The sequence below is a fragment of the Nomascus leucogenys genome, chromosome 3 (assembly GCF_006542625.1).
Source record: "Nomascus leucogenys isolate Asia chromosome 3, Asia_NLE_v1, whole genome shotgun sequence".
NCBI classification, from domain to species: domain Eukaryota; kingdom Metazoa; phylum Chordata; class Mammalia; order Primates; family Hylobatidae; genus Nomascus; species Nomascus leucogenys.
The window spans coordinates 1412321-1427079 of NC_044383.1; the positions used below are offsets into that span (position 1 = coordinate 1412321).

General features: G+C 53.4%; 1 protein-coding gene across 4 annotated transcripts in view; it reads left to right on the forward strand.

Annotated features, from left to right (window-relative positions):
• The window catches only part of STK32C (serine/threonine kinase 32C), a 101902-nt gene extending 89165 nt beyond the window's left edge, over positions 1-12737 (forward strand). For all 4 annotated transcript variants that reach the window (XM_003275476.4, XM_030805072.1, XM_030805083.1 and 1 more), the window contains 2 exons: positions 11164-11231; positions 12055-12737. In XM_003275476.4, the coding sequence (XP_003275524.1) occupies positions 11164-11231; positions 12055-12196 (210 nt within the window). In that variant the 3' untranslated portion in view covers positions 12197-12737. The remainder of the gene's footprint in view (positions 1-11163; positions 11232-12054) is intronic.
• Positions 12738-14759: the final 2022 nt, after the last annotated feature.

Consider the following 14759-nt stretch of genomic DNA (forward strand, 5'->3'; position numbering starts at 1 on the left):
GTGGGGTCTGCCTGTATGTGCGTCTCCATCTCCTCCCCTCTTCTCATAAGGACACCAGGCATTGGATTTAGGGCCCACCCTGATCCAGTATGGCCCCATCTTATCTTGATGATATCTGCAAAGACCTCACTTCCAAATGAGGTCACATTCACAGGTACCCAGGATTAGAACTTGAGTGTGTCATTTCTGGGGACACAGTTTGGCCCATACCACCAGGATGTGGCTGATACTCACCAAGGAGTAGCTACGGTTGTGTGTTGATGTCAGGGTGACAGTGATGACCCTGGGTCCCTCGGTGGTCCCCTTGCCCCTGTGTCTGCCTGAGACTGTGGTGGATGTTCTGGGAAACTCATGCCTCAGCTCCCGTGCAGCCTTCTCAGACCTGGTGGGCCCTGTGTTGGTCCTGGGCAGAAGACGGGTGTCAGTCCCCTCCTCCCCCTGATGTGGGGGGCAGGGGTGGGGTCATGCCCTGGGTGCCCTGATTTTGGGGGGAACACAGCCCCCCCAGTGGGTCAGGCTCCCATCCTCACCCCTCCTCCAGGACTGCTGCCGGCAGCCCCGGGTGTCCTCAGGCAGAATTGCTGGTGGAGAGCTGCTGTCTGCCAGGTGGCCACTGTGAGGCGCTGCCGAGAGCCACAGGATGGTTGGAAGGTTCTCGGGGTTGGGGGGGTTCTTTGGCATTCCCCCCATCGGATATTTAAGTTTCCCCTACCAGAGCGTGTCTGGAGCCAGGGCTCTGGGGTGTAGAAACAGGCCCAGGATGAGGTAGGAGCCCTCATGGGAGACTCAGGGATGGACAGTGTGCAGAGCCCAGCTGCCATGCTGAGCTCCCAGGAGGCTCTGGCTGGGAACAGGTGAGGCCAGGCACCTGTGAGCAGTGGAGCTCGGCTTTGTCTTGGGTTGGTTGTGGGGAGATGTTTTGGCTTGAGGGTGGGAGGTGTTCTGAAAGGAAACCATCACTCCAAAAAAAAGTCCCACTGTTAACCTTGAGGCTGAGAGGTTTTTGGAAACAGCTTTATTTTGATATAATTCACATTCCATACAATATACAGTGCACCCATGTAAAGCATATAATTCTGTGGTTTTTAATATAGTCACAGGGCTGTGCATCCTCCACCACGATCTGATTTTAGAACCTTTTCATGTAATGTAAGAGAAAGACCCCACCTATTAGCAGACACGCCCCATTCCCCTCTTCTCCCCTCCCCTGGCAGCCATGAAGCTACTTTCCGTCTCTGTAGGGTTGCCTGTTGTGGGCGTTTCATGGAAGTGGAGTTACACACTATGTGGTCTTTGCAGCTGGCTTCTTTCACTTTGCAGGATGCTTTTGAGGCCCGTCCACATTGTAGCCTGTCAGTGCTTCATTCCTGTTGATGGCTGAGTAATATTCCACACATATATCACCGTTCCTTTATCCAGTCATCAGTTGATGAGTATTTGTTCTTTCCACTTGTTAACATTTTTCATTATTATTAATAATGCTGCTGTGAACGTTCACGTACAAGTCTTTGTGTGGATATGTACTTTTATTTTTGGGGGGCACATACCTAGGCATGAACCCGCTGGGTCATATGTGACTCTGTGCTTCATGTTTGGGGGAAACGCCTACCCTTTTCTACAGCAGGTGTGCCATTTTATGCCCCTACCAGCAGTGTGTGAGGGTTCTAATTTCTCCACATACTTACCAAGTCCTGTTATTGTCTGGTTTATTTTTTAAAAAATCATAGGTATCTTAGTGTGCAGTGATTGTGTGGTTATGGTTTGCATTTCTCTGATGATATTGAACATCTTTTGAGGTGTTTTATCAGGCATTGTGTCTAGAGAAATGTCTATCCAAATGTTTTAAAATTTTTATTGTCTTTTTTTTAGTCTACTCTGACAATATATTTTAATTGGCATATTTTATTTTACTTTATTTTTTTTTAGAGACAGGGTCTTGCTTTATTACCAAAACTGGAGTGCAGTGGTGCAATGATGGCTCACTTCAGCCTTGACTTCCTGGGCTCAAGTGATCCTCCCTGCCCCAGCTGCCAGAATAGCCTGAACTGTGGGTGTGCACCACCACACCTGGCTCATTTGAAAAAAATTTTGTTGTAGAGACAGGGTCTCACTGTGTTGTCCAGGTTGGTCTCAAACTCTTGGAGTCCTCCCACCTCAGCCTCCCAAAATGCTGGGATGACAGATGTGAGCCACTGTGCCTGACCTAATTGGTGTATTTTAGACCATTCACATTTAAAGTGACCAGGGAGGCTGAGGCAAGAGGACTGCTTGAGTCCAGGAGTTTGAGACCAGCCTGGACAACAAGGTGAGACCCATCTGTATTAGCCTATTTTCACACTGCTAATAAAGGCATACCTGAGACTGGGTAATTTATACAGGAAAAAGGTTTAATGGATTTGCAGTTCCACATGGCTGGGGAGGCTTCACAGTCATGGAAGGCAAGGAGGAGCAAGTCACATCTTACATGGATGGCAGCAGGCAGAGAGCTTGTGCAGGGAAACTTTTGTTTTTAAAACCATCAGATCTCATGAGACTCATTCACTATCATGACAACAGCACAGGAAAGACCTGCCCCTATAATTCAATCACCTCCCACCAGGTTCCTCCCACAACAGGTGGGAATTGTGGGAGTCACAATTCAAGCTGAGATTGGGATGGGGACACAGCCAAACCATATCATTCTGCCCCAGCCCCTCCCGAATCACATGTCCTCACATTTCAGAACCAATCATGCCTTCCCAACAGTCCCCCATAGTCTTATTTCAGCATTAACTCAAAAGTCCACAGTCCAATGTCTCATCTGAGACAAGGTAAGTCCCTTCTGCCTATGAGTCTGTAAAATCAAAAGCAAGTGACTTCCTAGATACAATAGGGGTACAGGCATTGGGTAAATACAACCATTCCAAATGGGAGAAATTGGCCAAAACAAAGGGGCTACAGGCCCCATGCAAGTCTGAAATCCAACAGGGCTGTCATATCTTAAAGCTTCAAAATGAACATCTTTGACTCCATCCCTCACATCCAGGTCATGCTGATGCAAGAGTTGGGTTCCCATTCGTCTTAGGCAGCTCTGCCCTTGTGGCTCTGCAGGGTACAGCCTTCCTCCTGGCTGCTTTCGTGGGCTGGCATTGAGTGTCTGTGGCTTTTCCAGGTGCACAGTGCAAGCTGTTGGTGGATATACCATTCTGGGGTCTAGAGGATGGTGGCCCTCTTCTCAGAGCTCCACTAGGCAGTGCCCCAGTGGGGACTTCGTGTAGGGGCACTGACCCCACATTTCCCTTCTGCATTGCCCTAGCAGAGGTTCTCCATGAGGGCCCCACCCCTGCAACAAACTTCTGCCTGGACATCCAGGTGTTTCCATACATCCTCTGAAATGTAGGCAGAGGCTCCCAAACCTCAATTCTTGACTTCTGTGCACCCGCGGGCTCAACACCACATGGAAGCTGCCACAGCTTGGGGCTTGTACCCTCTGAAGCCATGGCCTGAGCTGTACCTTGGCCCCTTTCAGTCATGGCTGGAGTGGCTGGGATGCAGGACAGCAAGTCCCTAGACTGCACACAGCAGAGGGACCCTGGATCCAGCCCATGAAACCATTTTTTCCTCCTAGGCCTCTGAGTCTGTAGGGGCTGCTGCAAAGGTCTGTGGCATGCCCTGGAGACATTTTCCCCATTGTCTTGGTGATTAACATTCAGTTCATTGTTACTTATGCAAATTTCTCCTCAGAAAATGGGATTTTCTTTTTTTTCCTTTTTTTTTTTTTTTTGAGACAGGCTTGCTCTGTCACCCAGGCTGGAGTGCAGTGGTGCAATGGTGGCTCATTGCCACTGCAACCTCTGCTTCCTGAGTTCAAGTGATTCTCCTGTCTCAGCCTCCCAAGTAGCTGGGATTACAGGCATGCACCACCACACCCAGCTAATTTTTGTATTTTTAGTAAAGACAGGGTTTTGCCATGTTGGCCAGGCTGGTCTTGAACTCCTGACCTCAGGTGATCTGCCTGCCTTAACCTCCCAAAGTGCTAGGATTACAGGCATGAGCCACCGTGCCCAGCCAGGAGTTTCTTTTCTATTGCATTGTCAGGTTGCAAATTTTTTGAACTTTTATGCTGTTTTCCTTTTTAAAACAGAGTGCCTTTAACAGCACCCAAGTCACCTCTTGAACACTTTGCTGCCTAGAAATTTCTTCTGCCACATACCGTAAATCATCTCTCTCAAATTCAGAGTTCCACAAATCTCTAGGGCAGGGGCAAAATGCCGCCAGTCTCTTTGCTTAAAGCATAACAAGAGCCACCTTTGTTCCAGTTCCCAACAAGTTCCTCATCTCCACCTGAGACCAACTCAGCCTGGACTTCATTGTCCATATCGTTATCAACATTTTGGTCAAAGCCATTCAACAAGTCTCTAGGAAGTTCCAAACTCTCCCACATTTTCCTGTCTTCTGAGCCCTCCAGACGGTTCCAGCCTCTGCCTATTACCCAGTTCTAAAAAGTTGCTTCCACATTTTTGGGTATCATTTCAGCAGCACCCTACTTTATGGGTACCAATTTACTGTATTAATCTGTTTTCACACTGCTAGTAAAGACATATCCGAGACTGGGTAATTTATACAGGAAAAACGTTTAATGGACTTACAATTCCACCTGGCTGGGGAGGCCTCACAATCATGGCAGAAGGCAAGGAGGAGCAAGTCACATCTTACATGGATGGCAGACAGAGTTTGTGCAGGGAAACTTTTGTTTTTAAAACCATCAGATCTCATGAGACTCATTCACTATCATGACAACAGCACAGGAAAGACCCGCCCCCATAATTCAATCACCTCCCACTGGGTTCCTCCCATGACACATGGGAATTGTGGGAGTCACAATGAAGCTGAGATTGGGGTGGGGACACAGCCAAACCTTATCACCAGCTCTGTAAAAGACTTAAAAAAATTAGCCAGGCATAACAGTGCATGCCTGTAGTTCCAGCGACTTGAGAGGCTGAGGTGAGAGGATTGCTTGAGTCCAGGAGTTTGAGACCAGGCTGGGCAACATGACGAGACCTTGTCTCTACAAAAAAAAAAACCATCTGGGTGTGGTGGGATACACCTGTGATACCAGCTATGCAGGAGGCTGAGGCAGTAGGATCGCTTGAGCGCAGGAGTTCAAGGCTGCAGTGAGCTATGATCATGCCCCTGCACTGCAGCTTGGGCAACAGAGAGATGCTGTCTTGTAAATAAATAAGTAGTCATTTATATAGTTCAATATGATATCTACCTTATTTGTAACTGTAGTCTATTTATTGTTCTTCCTTTTTCCCCATTTTTCTGCCTTTTCTGGTTCTAACTAAGCATTTTATATTATTCTAGTTTACCTTCTCTCCTAGCCTATTAATTATACTTCCTTTTGAAATATTTTGAGTGGTTGGCCTGGACATTGCAGTATACCTTTACCATACAGTCTACCTTCACCTGACACTCTGCCCCCTCATGTGCAGTGGGGTTGTGACGGCACCTCTCATGCATTCCTCCTGTTCCTGATGACATTGCTGTCATTCGTTTCATTTATCTGTATGCTATAATTGCTCATTACGTTGTTACTACTGTTATTTTAAAGTTATCTTTTGGATCAATTAAGAAAAATTAAAAATTTCATTTTACCTTTATTCATTCCTCCTCTAACGTGCTTCCTTTCTTTATGTAGACCCAAGTTGCTGACCTAAATCATTTTCCTTTCCCCTGAAGAACTTTAACATGTCTTATAGGACAGGTCTAACAGAGATGAATTCCTTCCCTTTTTGTTTGTCCAAAAATGTCTTTATTTTTCTTTCACCTTTAAAGAATAATTTCACTGGATATAGAATTCTAGCTTGGTAGGATTTTTACCTTCAACACTTTAAATATTTCACTCCACTCTCTTCTTGCTTATGTGATTTCTAACAGGCAATCTGCTCTAATTCTTTTTCCATAAGTAGGATTCCTCCCCACCCCCAGCTCCTTTCAAGATTTTCTCTGTCTTTGGTTTTTTGCAGTTTGAATAATGAAATGCCTAGGTACAGATTTTTTTTAATATTCACTCTGATTGGTGTTCTCCGAGCTTCTTGGATCTGTGGTTTGGTGTCTGTCATTAATTTCAGAAAATTCCCAGTCATTATTATTTCAAATATTCTGTTCTCTTTCTCTTCTCCTGCTGGAAATCCAATTATGCATATGTGGTGCCCTTTGAAATTGTCCCCACAGCTCTTGGATATTCTGTTCATTTTTTTCCACTGGTTTTTTTTTTTCTCTTTGCATTTCAGTTTGAGCAGCTTCTATTGACATTTCTTCAAGCTCATAGATCCTTCCTCATCTGGATCCAGTCTACTGAGGAACCATCAAAGGCATCCTCATTTCTGTTACAGTGTTTTCTATTTCCAGCATTTCCTTTTGATCCCTCCTTGGAGTTTCCATCTCTCTACTTACATTGCCCGTCTGTTACCCATCTGTTCTTGCATGCTTTTCCCTTAGAGCCCTTACCATATTAATCACAGTTATTTCAAATTTCCTGTTTGATAATTCCAACATGGGTGCCATATCTGGATCCGTTCTAATGCGTGCATTGTCTCTTCACACTCTATTTTTTTTCCTTAAGACCTTGTAGTCTGCCTTGTAATGTTTGTTGAAAGCTGGACATGATGATGTATCTGGTAATAAGAGCTGAAGTAGATGGGCCTTTAGTGTGAGGTTTATGTAATCTGGCCAGGTTTGGGGCAGGGTTTAATGTCTGCTGTAGCTGTGGGTACCAGAGGCTTCACATTTGTTTTCATTTCCTGGGTTGCCCTTGGGCTTCCCTAAATCCTCCTCCTCAGAGAGAGTCTGCGTCTTGTGGCCCTCTCTGCTGGAATCCCTGTCACACTGTGGAGGCCCTGTGGGTGTGTTGGGAAGATGGCGGGGAGGGAACTGTTGCAGTCTGTGACCAAATCTCAGTCTTGGGGGCCTGTGCCCCTTCACAGTTGTTGATGTGCTTTTCCTCTCCCCTTAGGTGAGACAGGCTAAGCAGGTACAGGCTGAAAAACAGTCTTCCCCCGAGTGAGATAAGCCTTTCCTTTGGAGAGTAAATTCCACTTGCTGTGGAGAATGCTCCAGGTATATTTCACAGTGGTGACTGTCCCCATCCCATGCCAGAGCCGGGAAGGGATCATCCTTGGCTTCATTAAGACCTGGCAGGGTTCCTGGAGGGGAAACCCACAAAAGTCTGGGGGCCCCATAAGACTGCAGCCACAGGAGTTCTGCACATGGCCCCGGCCTTTCCCTAGAGCTGCCCGGGAGGTGTTCCTGCAGCTCCTGCACCATCAGTTCTGCTCCAGGCCAGTGGGTCTCAGCTGTGACTCTGCTCACCTGTCTCTCCAGACTTGGGGGTTGCCACAGTGCTTTGACCTCAGCTCTCTGATGGGCCCAGGAAAAGTCATTGATTTTCATTAGTTCAGCATTTTTCCTGTTGCAGGGATGGGAATGAGGCCTTCCACGTTGTTCACGGCAGAGCAGAAGCCAGAAGTCCTTGCTCATCTTTGTGTTTCTTCGTAAGAGTCATGTCTTTTATTTCCTGGACACAGGTGTCTGGTCAGACAGGTGATTGGCAGGTATTTCCTCCTGTTCCATGAGCTATCTTTTCTCTTTCTTGAGGGCATCATTTGCAGCAGGGAAGTCTTGGACCTTGACGTTGTCCAATGTGGCTGTTTCCTCCTCGGCTGCTGTGCTTTGTCTAAGGATCCATCACCTCAGCTGAGGCCACAGGGATTTACTCCCACACTTTCTTCTAAGTATTGTATAGTTTCGGCTCTTGCGTTTAGCTGCATGATTCATTTTGAGTTACTTTTTATGAACAGTGTCAAGTGAGGGTCCAGCTTCATTCTCTCATCGGTGGATATCTGACTGTCCCAGCACCATTTGCTGAAAAGACGATTCTTTCCCCATTGAATTGCTTTTGACATCACTCCTTGTTTTTTGACTTGCCATTTTATTCCATTGGTCCAGATGTCTGCCCTGCGCCGGGACCACACCATCCTGATAACTGTAGCTTTGTAGCAAGCTTTCAAATCAGGATCTGTGAATCCCCCAATTTTGTTCTTTTTGGATATTATTTGACTATTCTGGGTCCCTTGCATTTCCACTGAATGCTGAGGGGTTTGGCAGTTGCACCTGAGCTGCCAAGCAGGTTTGTGACGGTGTTAGGGACTGAAGCCTGGTCCATTTCCGAGGCCCCTCATCGCTGTGGGTGACATCTGGGGTCCGATGCTGTGTCTCAGCATGTGTGGAGGCACCATGGGTGCCCTGAGACGGGGATTCCTGGTCGAGTTACTCAGAAAGCGCATCCAGGGGAGACCCCCGCCCCCTGCTCTCCTCGGGATGGGAGATGCCAGCAGAGCTTGGCTTTCAAGCAGAAATCCGGAAACCCTGTGGGGAGCGGCTTCAGACTTCAGGGGACCTGGAGCGTCACCTGTGACTCAACAGGTCCCTGCCCTGAGGGAGCTGGGCTCTCAAACGCCCACACCAGTCATGGGCACAGGGCTCCTCTGTGGCCTCCTGGCTGTGTGTGTGCTGGCAAAGGGCTCCAGCCACCCAAGGAGGAGGCACAGGCAGGGGCTGTCAGAGGAAGAGCAGGGCAGATCCAGGCCAGGCACAGACCCTGCCATGGCGTCCTGCTGGCAGCGCTCCACGCACCTTGGGAAGGGCGTCTCTGTGGAGAGGGGTCATGGTCGCACATCTCGGTGACACAGCCCGTCTCAGGCGCTGCTCAGAGCCACCTCTTCTAGATGTTTCTGGAGCAGCTCCTCAGGCTTCTGGTGGCCTCTCTGCCTAGGAAAATGTGGCTGTGGACATTGCAGGATGACCAACAGCCCCTGTCGCTGGGCTGCACACAGAGCCACAATGGGCACTCATGTTCTGCATCCCGGACGCCCACCGCAGCCCCTCCCACCCAGTGTCGCTGTGAATCCCAGGACCCCAGTGGCTCGGTCACGCCCTCATTCTGAGCAGTCTGAGCCTTAGGTCACCATCACCTTCTCAGGCCGGCCAGAGTTTGCAGACTTGTCTGCCTATATCAGGGTTAGACCAGAGTGCGCTGAGACACAGCAAATCACCCAGCCTGTCCTCTTCTTGATGACTAAGGACAGGTCCCCTGCCAGGATGGCGACTCCTTCAGGGGAGGCCACAGTGACAGGGCAAAGCCTGGAGGGAGAGGAGAGGGCTGCCCGCAGAGAGCTTGGGAGTCTGCCGGCTTCTCGAGTCCTCGGCAAGGTGCTGGCCACTCACACCGTGCACGTGTGGGGAACGCCCAGGACCAGGGTGACACCACCAGGAGGAGCGGATGGGACAGTCCCCACGCAGGGCTGGGAAGAGAGAGTCCACGTTCCCGCTGCCAGGGTGAAACCCTCACACCACCACAGATCCAGGAGAGACACGGAGGGCACTGCCTCGGGGTGGGGAACGTGAGCCGCTCCCCAAACCCGAGAAATGCATCGAGCCCTACGCCTCCCTCCTCGTGGGAAGAGGCGCAAGGTGAGACGGTTTGTCCTTTATCTTGGCGGGCGCATCCAGTGTGATGCATGTCACCAAATCCCTGAAACGTTCATCGGAGAACAGCCTTCTGCGTCTTCACAGGGTTGGCCTCCCACACTCTGTTCTTGGGTTTACAGGGTGTCCAGAGTACTTGCCACTTGGCAGTCAGCATTAATAGGATCCACAGGGCCAGGCGTAGTGGCTCACGCCTGTAATCCCAGCTCTTTGGGAGGCCGAGGCGGGCGGAACACCTGAGGTCAGGAGTTCAAGACCGGCGTGGCCAACATGGTGAAACCCTGTCTCTACAAAAATTAGCTGGGTAGGGTGGTGGGCGCCTGTAATCCCAGCTACTTGGGAGGCTGAGGCAGGAGAATCCCTCGAACCCGGGAGGCAGAGTTGGCAGTGTGCCAAGATCACACCGCTGCACTCTAGCCTGGGTGATAGAGCGAGACCAAAAATAGGATCCATGGATAGCAGGCAAGAGTGTCCAGGTGTTCGAGGCACAGACGACACTGTGACAGGGAAGACTCCCCTTAGCCCTGGCTGGGGCCGTGAAAGCGTCTCGGTTGAACACAGACTGTTGTCACGTGCTGCATAATGATGCTTCCGTCACTGGCCAATCGCATGGTGGGGTGGTCCCGTAAGATGGTAACACTGGGTTTTGCTGTACCTTTTGTATGTCTAGATACGGGTGAGCGTTCTGGTGTGCATCCACTCACACGTCCCCTCCAGCCTTCAGAGCCCAGCTCCCACCCTCCCAGGGCCTTGCCTGTGACCTGGGTGACTTCCTATGGATCTAAGGTTCTGTGGTCCTCACAAGTGGGCATCCTCTGGCCTGAGCTGCAGGATATGGGGCCCCTTTCAACACCCTCAGCTGCAGGAGGTGGGGGCCCTTTTAATGCCACCCCGAGGCCTGCGACTCCCTGCACTTTTCATTGTGACTTGGCTCATCTGGGTCTGTCATTTGCTTACACGTTGGTAGTGACCGACGTCACCATCCAAGTCCACGGTCACCATAATGATGCTTTCCCCACACCCTGCCAACGCTGAGCGGCCAGCACCCCCTCCACCCCACCCACGCCCTCCCCCGACCCCTGCATCTTGGGAAGTGGTCCTGCTGCCCGAAGGAAGTAGTCCTGCCTGCCCATCACACACCAGTAAGGGTGCGTCCTGCCAGGGGTAGCCTCAGTCCACAAGCTTGTCCTGAGGGCTTGCTTCTAAGACAGCCCTGGTTCCAGGATTCTCTGGGCAGGGCCCCAGAAGCAGGCCTGGGACGGGCACGTGTGTGCCGTGATGAGGGGCTGGGAGAACCCGGTATGAGATGGGAAAGGCCTGGCAACGGAGTGGTTTCCAGCAAAGTCCCGCAGAGAACAGCTTCCGCCTGGTCCTGCAGCCCCCACGGAGCAAGTCCACCCCGAGGCAAGGGAGCTGGGCCTTGGCATCCCCGGGGCTTGGATGAATCACCGCGGAGACGCGAGCTCCCAGGCAGTCTGGCTGCTGGAGGGCTGGGGCACTTCAATAGCCCAGAAGCCATCATCCAAAGAAAGCCACAGGTGGAGGCCTGATGGGGATGCCACTCACTCACTCGAGGGGACGTGGGTGGAACCTGGACAGCGTCCCCCACACTCACGTGTGCCTTTCCGTCCACAGGAGAACGACTATCTTCAAGACTGCCTTGATGCAATCCAGCAAGACTTCGTCATTTTTAACAGAGAAAAGTGAGTGTATTGGGGGTGGGTGGGCATGGTGGCCGAGAGGAGGAAAATGGGGCTCAGGTTAAGGTTTTCTTGGCCACGTGAGCTGGCATCTGTGGGCTTGGGGTGTGTGGCCCCGCTCTCACACGAGCCCTGAGACCCTGCAGGCCCTGCAGCTACGTGACCTCTGTGGGCCTGGGGTGCATGGCCCCGCTCTCTTTGGGGACTCTGAGCAGCCGCTGTGGAGGGGAGCGGTGGGAGACCCCTGCCAGGCTCTGGCATGTTTGTGCTCCACGCGGGGCCCGTGGCTGGAATCTTCTGGGGAGAGACTCAGATGAGGGGTGGTGACTTCCTAGGAGGCCCCATCAGAGCCACGTCAACTCCCCCACCCAGGCACGCCCTCAGTCTCTCAGCAGACCTTTCCTGAATGTCAGGCCCTAGGGGACAGAAAGGACACAGATGACTGGCAGCAGGCAAGGCAGGCCAGAAATAGCAGCAGCTGCCACGGTGGGGCCCAAGGGAGGATGGATGCCCCCTCTGCCTGCGCGGGGCAGAGAAGCCTCATTCCCAAGTCACTGACCTATGGCACCTGCACAGTCAGGCCTTTCGGCTTCTGGCTGGAAACTCGCCGAGCCTCGCCAGCGTGCTTATGGACCCCCACCCGTCCCCAGGCTCCCTGCCGCACCCAGTGTGTCGGGGGCATGGCCTTTCCAGCAGACACCCAGCCTGTGGCCCACGCTTGGGCATCCATGCCATGGCCCATCCCGTGAGCCCATGGGCAAGTCATGGGACCGTGAGGCCAGGGAGGTGGGGGTGTAACGCCCTCCGTGTGTTCCTGCCACCCCAGGCTGAAGAGGAGCCAGGACCTCCCGAGCGAACCTCTCCCCACCCCTGAGTCCAGGGATGCTGTGGAGCCTGTGGAGGACGAGGTGGAACGCTCTGCCCTGCCCATGTGTGGCCCCATCTGCCCCTCGGCCGGGAGCGGCTAGGCCGGGACGCCCGTGGTCCTCACCCCTCGAGCTGCTTTGGAGACCCGGCTGCCAGACCCAGGGAGGGCCATGGGCCGAGGCGTGGCATTCACATTCCCACCCAGCAGCCTGGCTGGTGGTGCCCACAGTGCCCCGGACACATTTCACACCTCAGGCTCATGGTGGTGCAGGGGACAAGAGGCTGTGGGTGCAGCGGACACCTGTGGAGGGCAGCAAGGAGGGCATTGCCTGTGGGCCCCTGAGACCCGCCTGGACGGAGGAAGCGCTGCTGGGCACCCTCTTACCGCTCACGGGGAGCTGGGGCCGTGGTTGGGACAGGAGTCTTTGTCCTCGCTCAGCTCCGAGGCTGTGCACGGCCCTCCTCACAAGGTGACCCTTGCAGCGCAGGCTGCGGGTGCCCCAGGCTCGGCTCAGTTCTTGGAGGTCAAGGGTGTGGGTTGGGGGTAGTGGGTGGGGAGGTGAATGTTTTCAAGAGCTTCAAACTGCTCCAGCAATGTCTGTATAGTTTTCACCTCTGAGAATTACAATGTGAGAACCACTCCGTGTTGTGTGTTCTGCATATGCCCTGTGTCTGCCGGACGTCAGGCCCGTGCCTGCAGTTTCTGGTTGGCCTGGACTTGGGGCGGCCAGTGGGGTGGGCAGCTCCTCAGGGCAGAGCTCCAGGACCATGGCTTTGGGTGGGTGCCCGTCTCCGTGGCCCTGGAGCCATAAGGCTGTGGAAGGCAGAGGAGCCTGGGACAGCACTGTGCACGGTGGAGCCACTGCAGTGCCAGGCAGTGCTTGGCCCTCCATAAAGGGACACATCCCTCTTGCTGCGGCTGGCTGGTTCTGTCGCTGGAATTGCAACTGGGTAAATGGCCTGTGTGCTTCTCTCTGGTCTCGCTGGAGGATGGGCTTAGCCCATCAGCCCAGTGCTCCAGACAGGCCTGTGCTGGTTTCCTCTGGGGAAATGGGTGTGGCGGGTCTATGCCCCCTCCCGGGACAGCAGCCATAGTGGACACGTGCTTAGAGCTGTGTCCATGAGCCCCGCTGCACCCCTGGCAAACAGGGCCCTCCCGTCCTTGGCTGGGCTGCGGGATGACAACAGCCAAAGAACATTTGGGGAAGAACCGGCTGTGCCACGAGCAGAGTCAGAAGTCCGAGGGGATAGAACGTAGCTCCCCGTCCCCCACCCACCCGTCCTCTGAATCATGGCAGAAACTAGCCTTCCAGCCCTCAGCAGCTCACATGGGGGACGCAGCACCCATGTCACCACCAGGAAGGGTGGCCCGGTCCCTGCGAGGGTCCAGAGGTGCCGTGTGCTCAGTGGAAGTCTGGCGATGTCAGAGACAGGCTCGGGGGAAGGACAGGTGGGGGTTTGAATAAGTGCGTTTGGGGAACATGGCAGGGTGGTGCACCTTGTCCTCCAAGACACTGGTGAGGTGTGGGTGCTGTCTGGTTCCCTTGATCACCCCCCCCACACTGGGGCAGAGCGGGGCATGCTGGTGTGGGGGACATCAGCTCCCACGTCTGGGCCAGAGGGAGCCCCGGGAAGGAAATGCTGAGGGCCCAGGGCCGCTGCCTGGGATCTGCACAGCTTTATAAGAAGCCCAGGGTCAGAGATGGGCCCGTCTGTGGTCCCCAGAGACCGTGGCAGGAACTTCTCCATCACCATCGGTGCATGGGCAGGGGCCAGAGAACCGGCGGCACAAGGTGTCCCTGGCTCTCTGCTCATCATCAGCCAGCAGTGAGTGCCCAGTGACTGCGACCAGGCCCTGCTCTTGGGATGAGGACAGCCGTCTGGGAACGTCCACGCACGCTTTATGAGACACAGCGCGCACCAGCATCACAGTTACACACGCACCCTTTATGAGAGACAGCGCGTACCAGCACCGCAGCCACGCACCCTTTGAGACAGCGCGCCCCAGCGCCGCAGTCATACACGCACCCTTTGAGATACAGCGTGCGCCAGCACCGCAGCCACGCACCCTTTATGAGACACAGCGTGCCCCAGCGCCGCAGTCATACACGCACCCTTTGAGACACAGCGTGCGCCAGCACCGCAGTCACACACCCTTTGAGATACAGCGCACCCCAGCGCCGCAGTCATACACACACGCTTTACCAGACACAGGGCGTCCCAGCGCCGCAGTCATACACGCACCCTTTATGAGACACAGCGCGCCCCAGCGCCGCAGTCATACACGCACCCTTTATGAGACACAGCGTGCGCCAGCACCACACATGCACACACCCTTTGAGACACAGCGTGCGCCAGCACCGCAGCCACGCACCCTTTGAGACACAGCGCACCCCAGCGCCGCAGTCACACACACACACGCTTTACCAGGCACAGGGCGCCCCAGCGCCGCAGTCATGCACGCACCCTTTGAGACACAGCACGCGCCAGCACCGTAGCCACGCACCCTTTATGAGACACAGCGTGCGCCAGCACCACACATGCACGCACCCTTTATGAGGCACAGCGTGCGCCAGCACTGCAGTCACACACCGGGGGCTCGGGTCAGAGCCTCATAGCTGCCCCGCCTTGAGTGCTGGGCCTGCGTCTGTGAGCAGTGCCCAC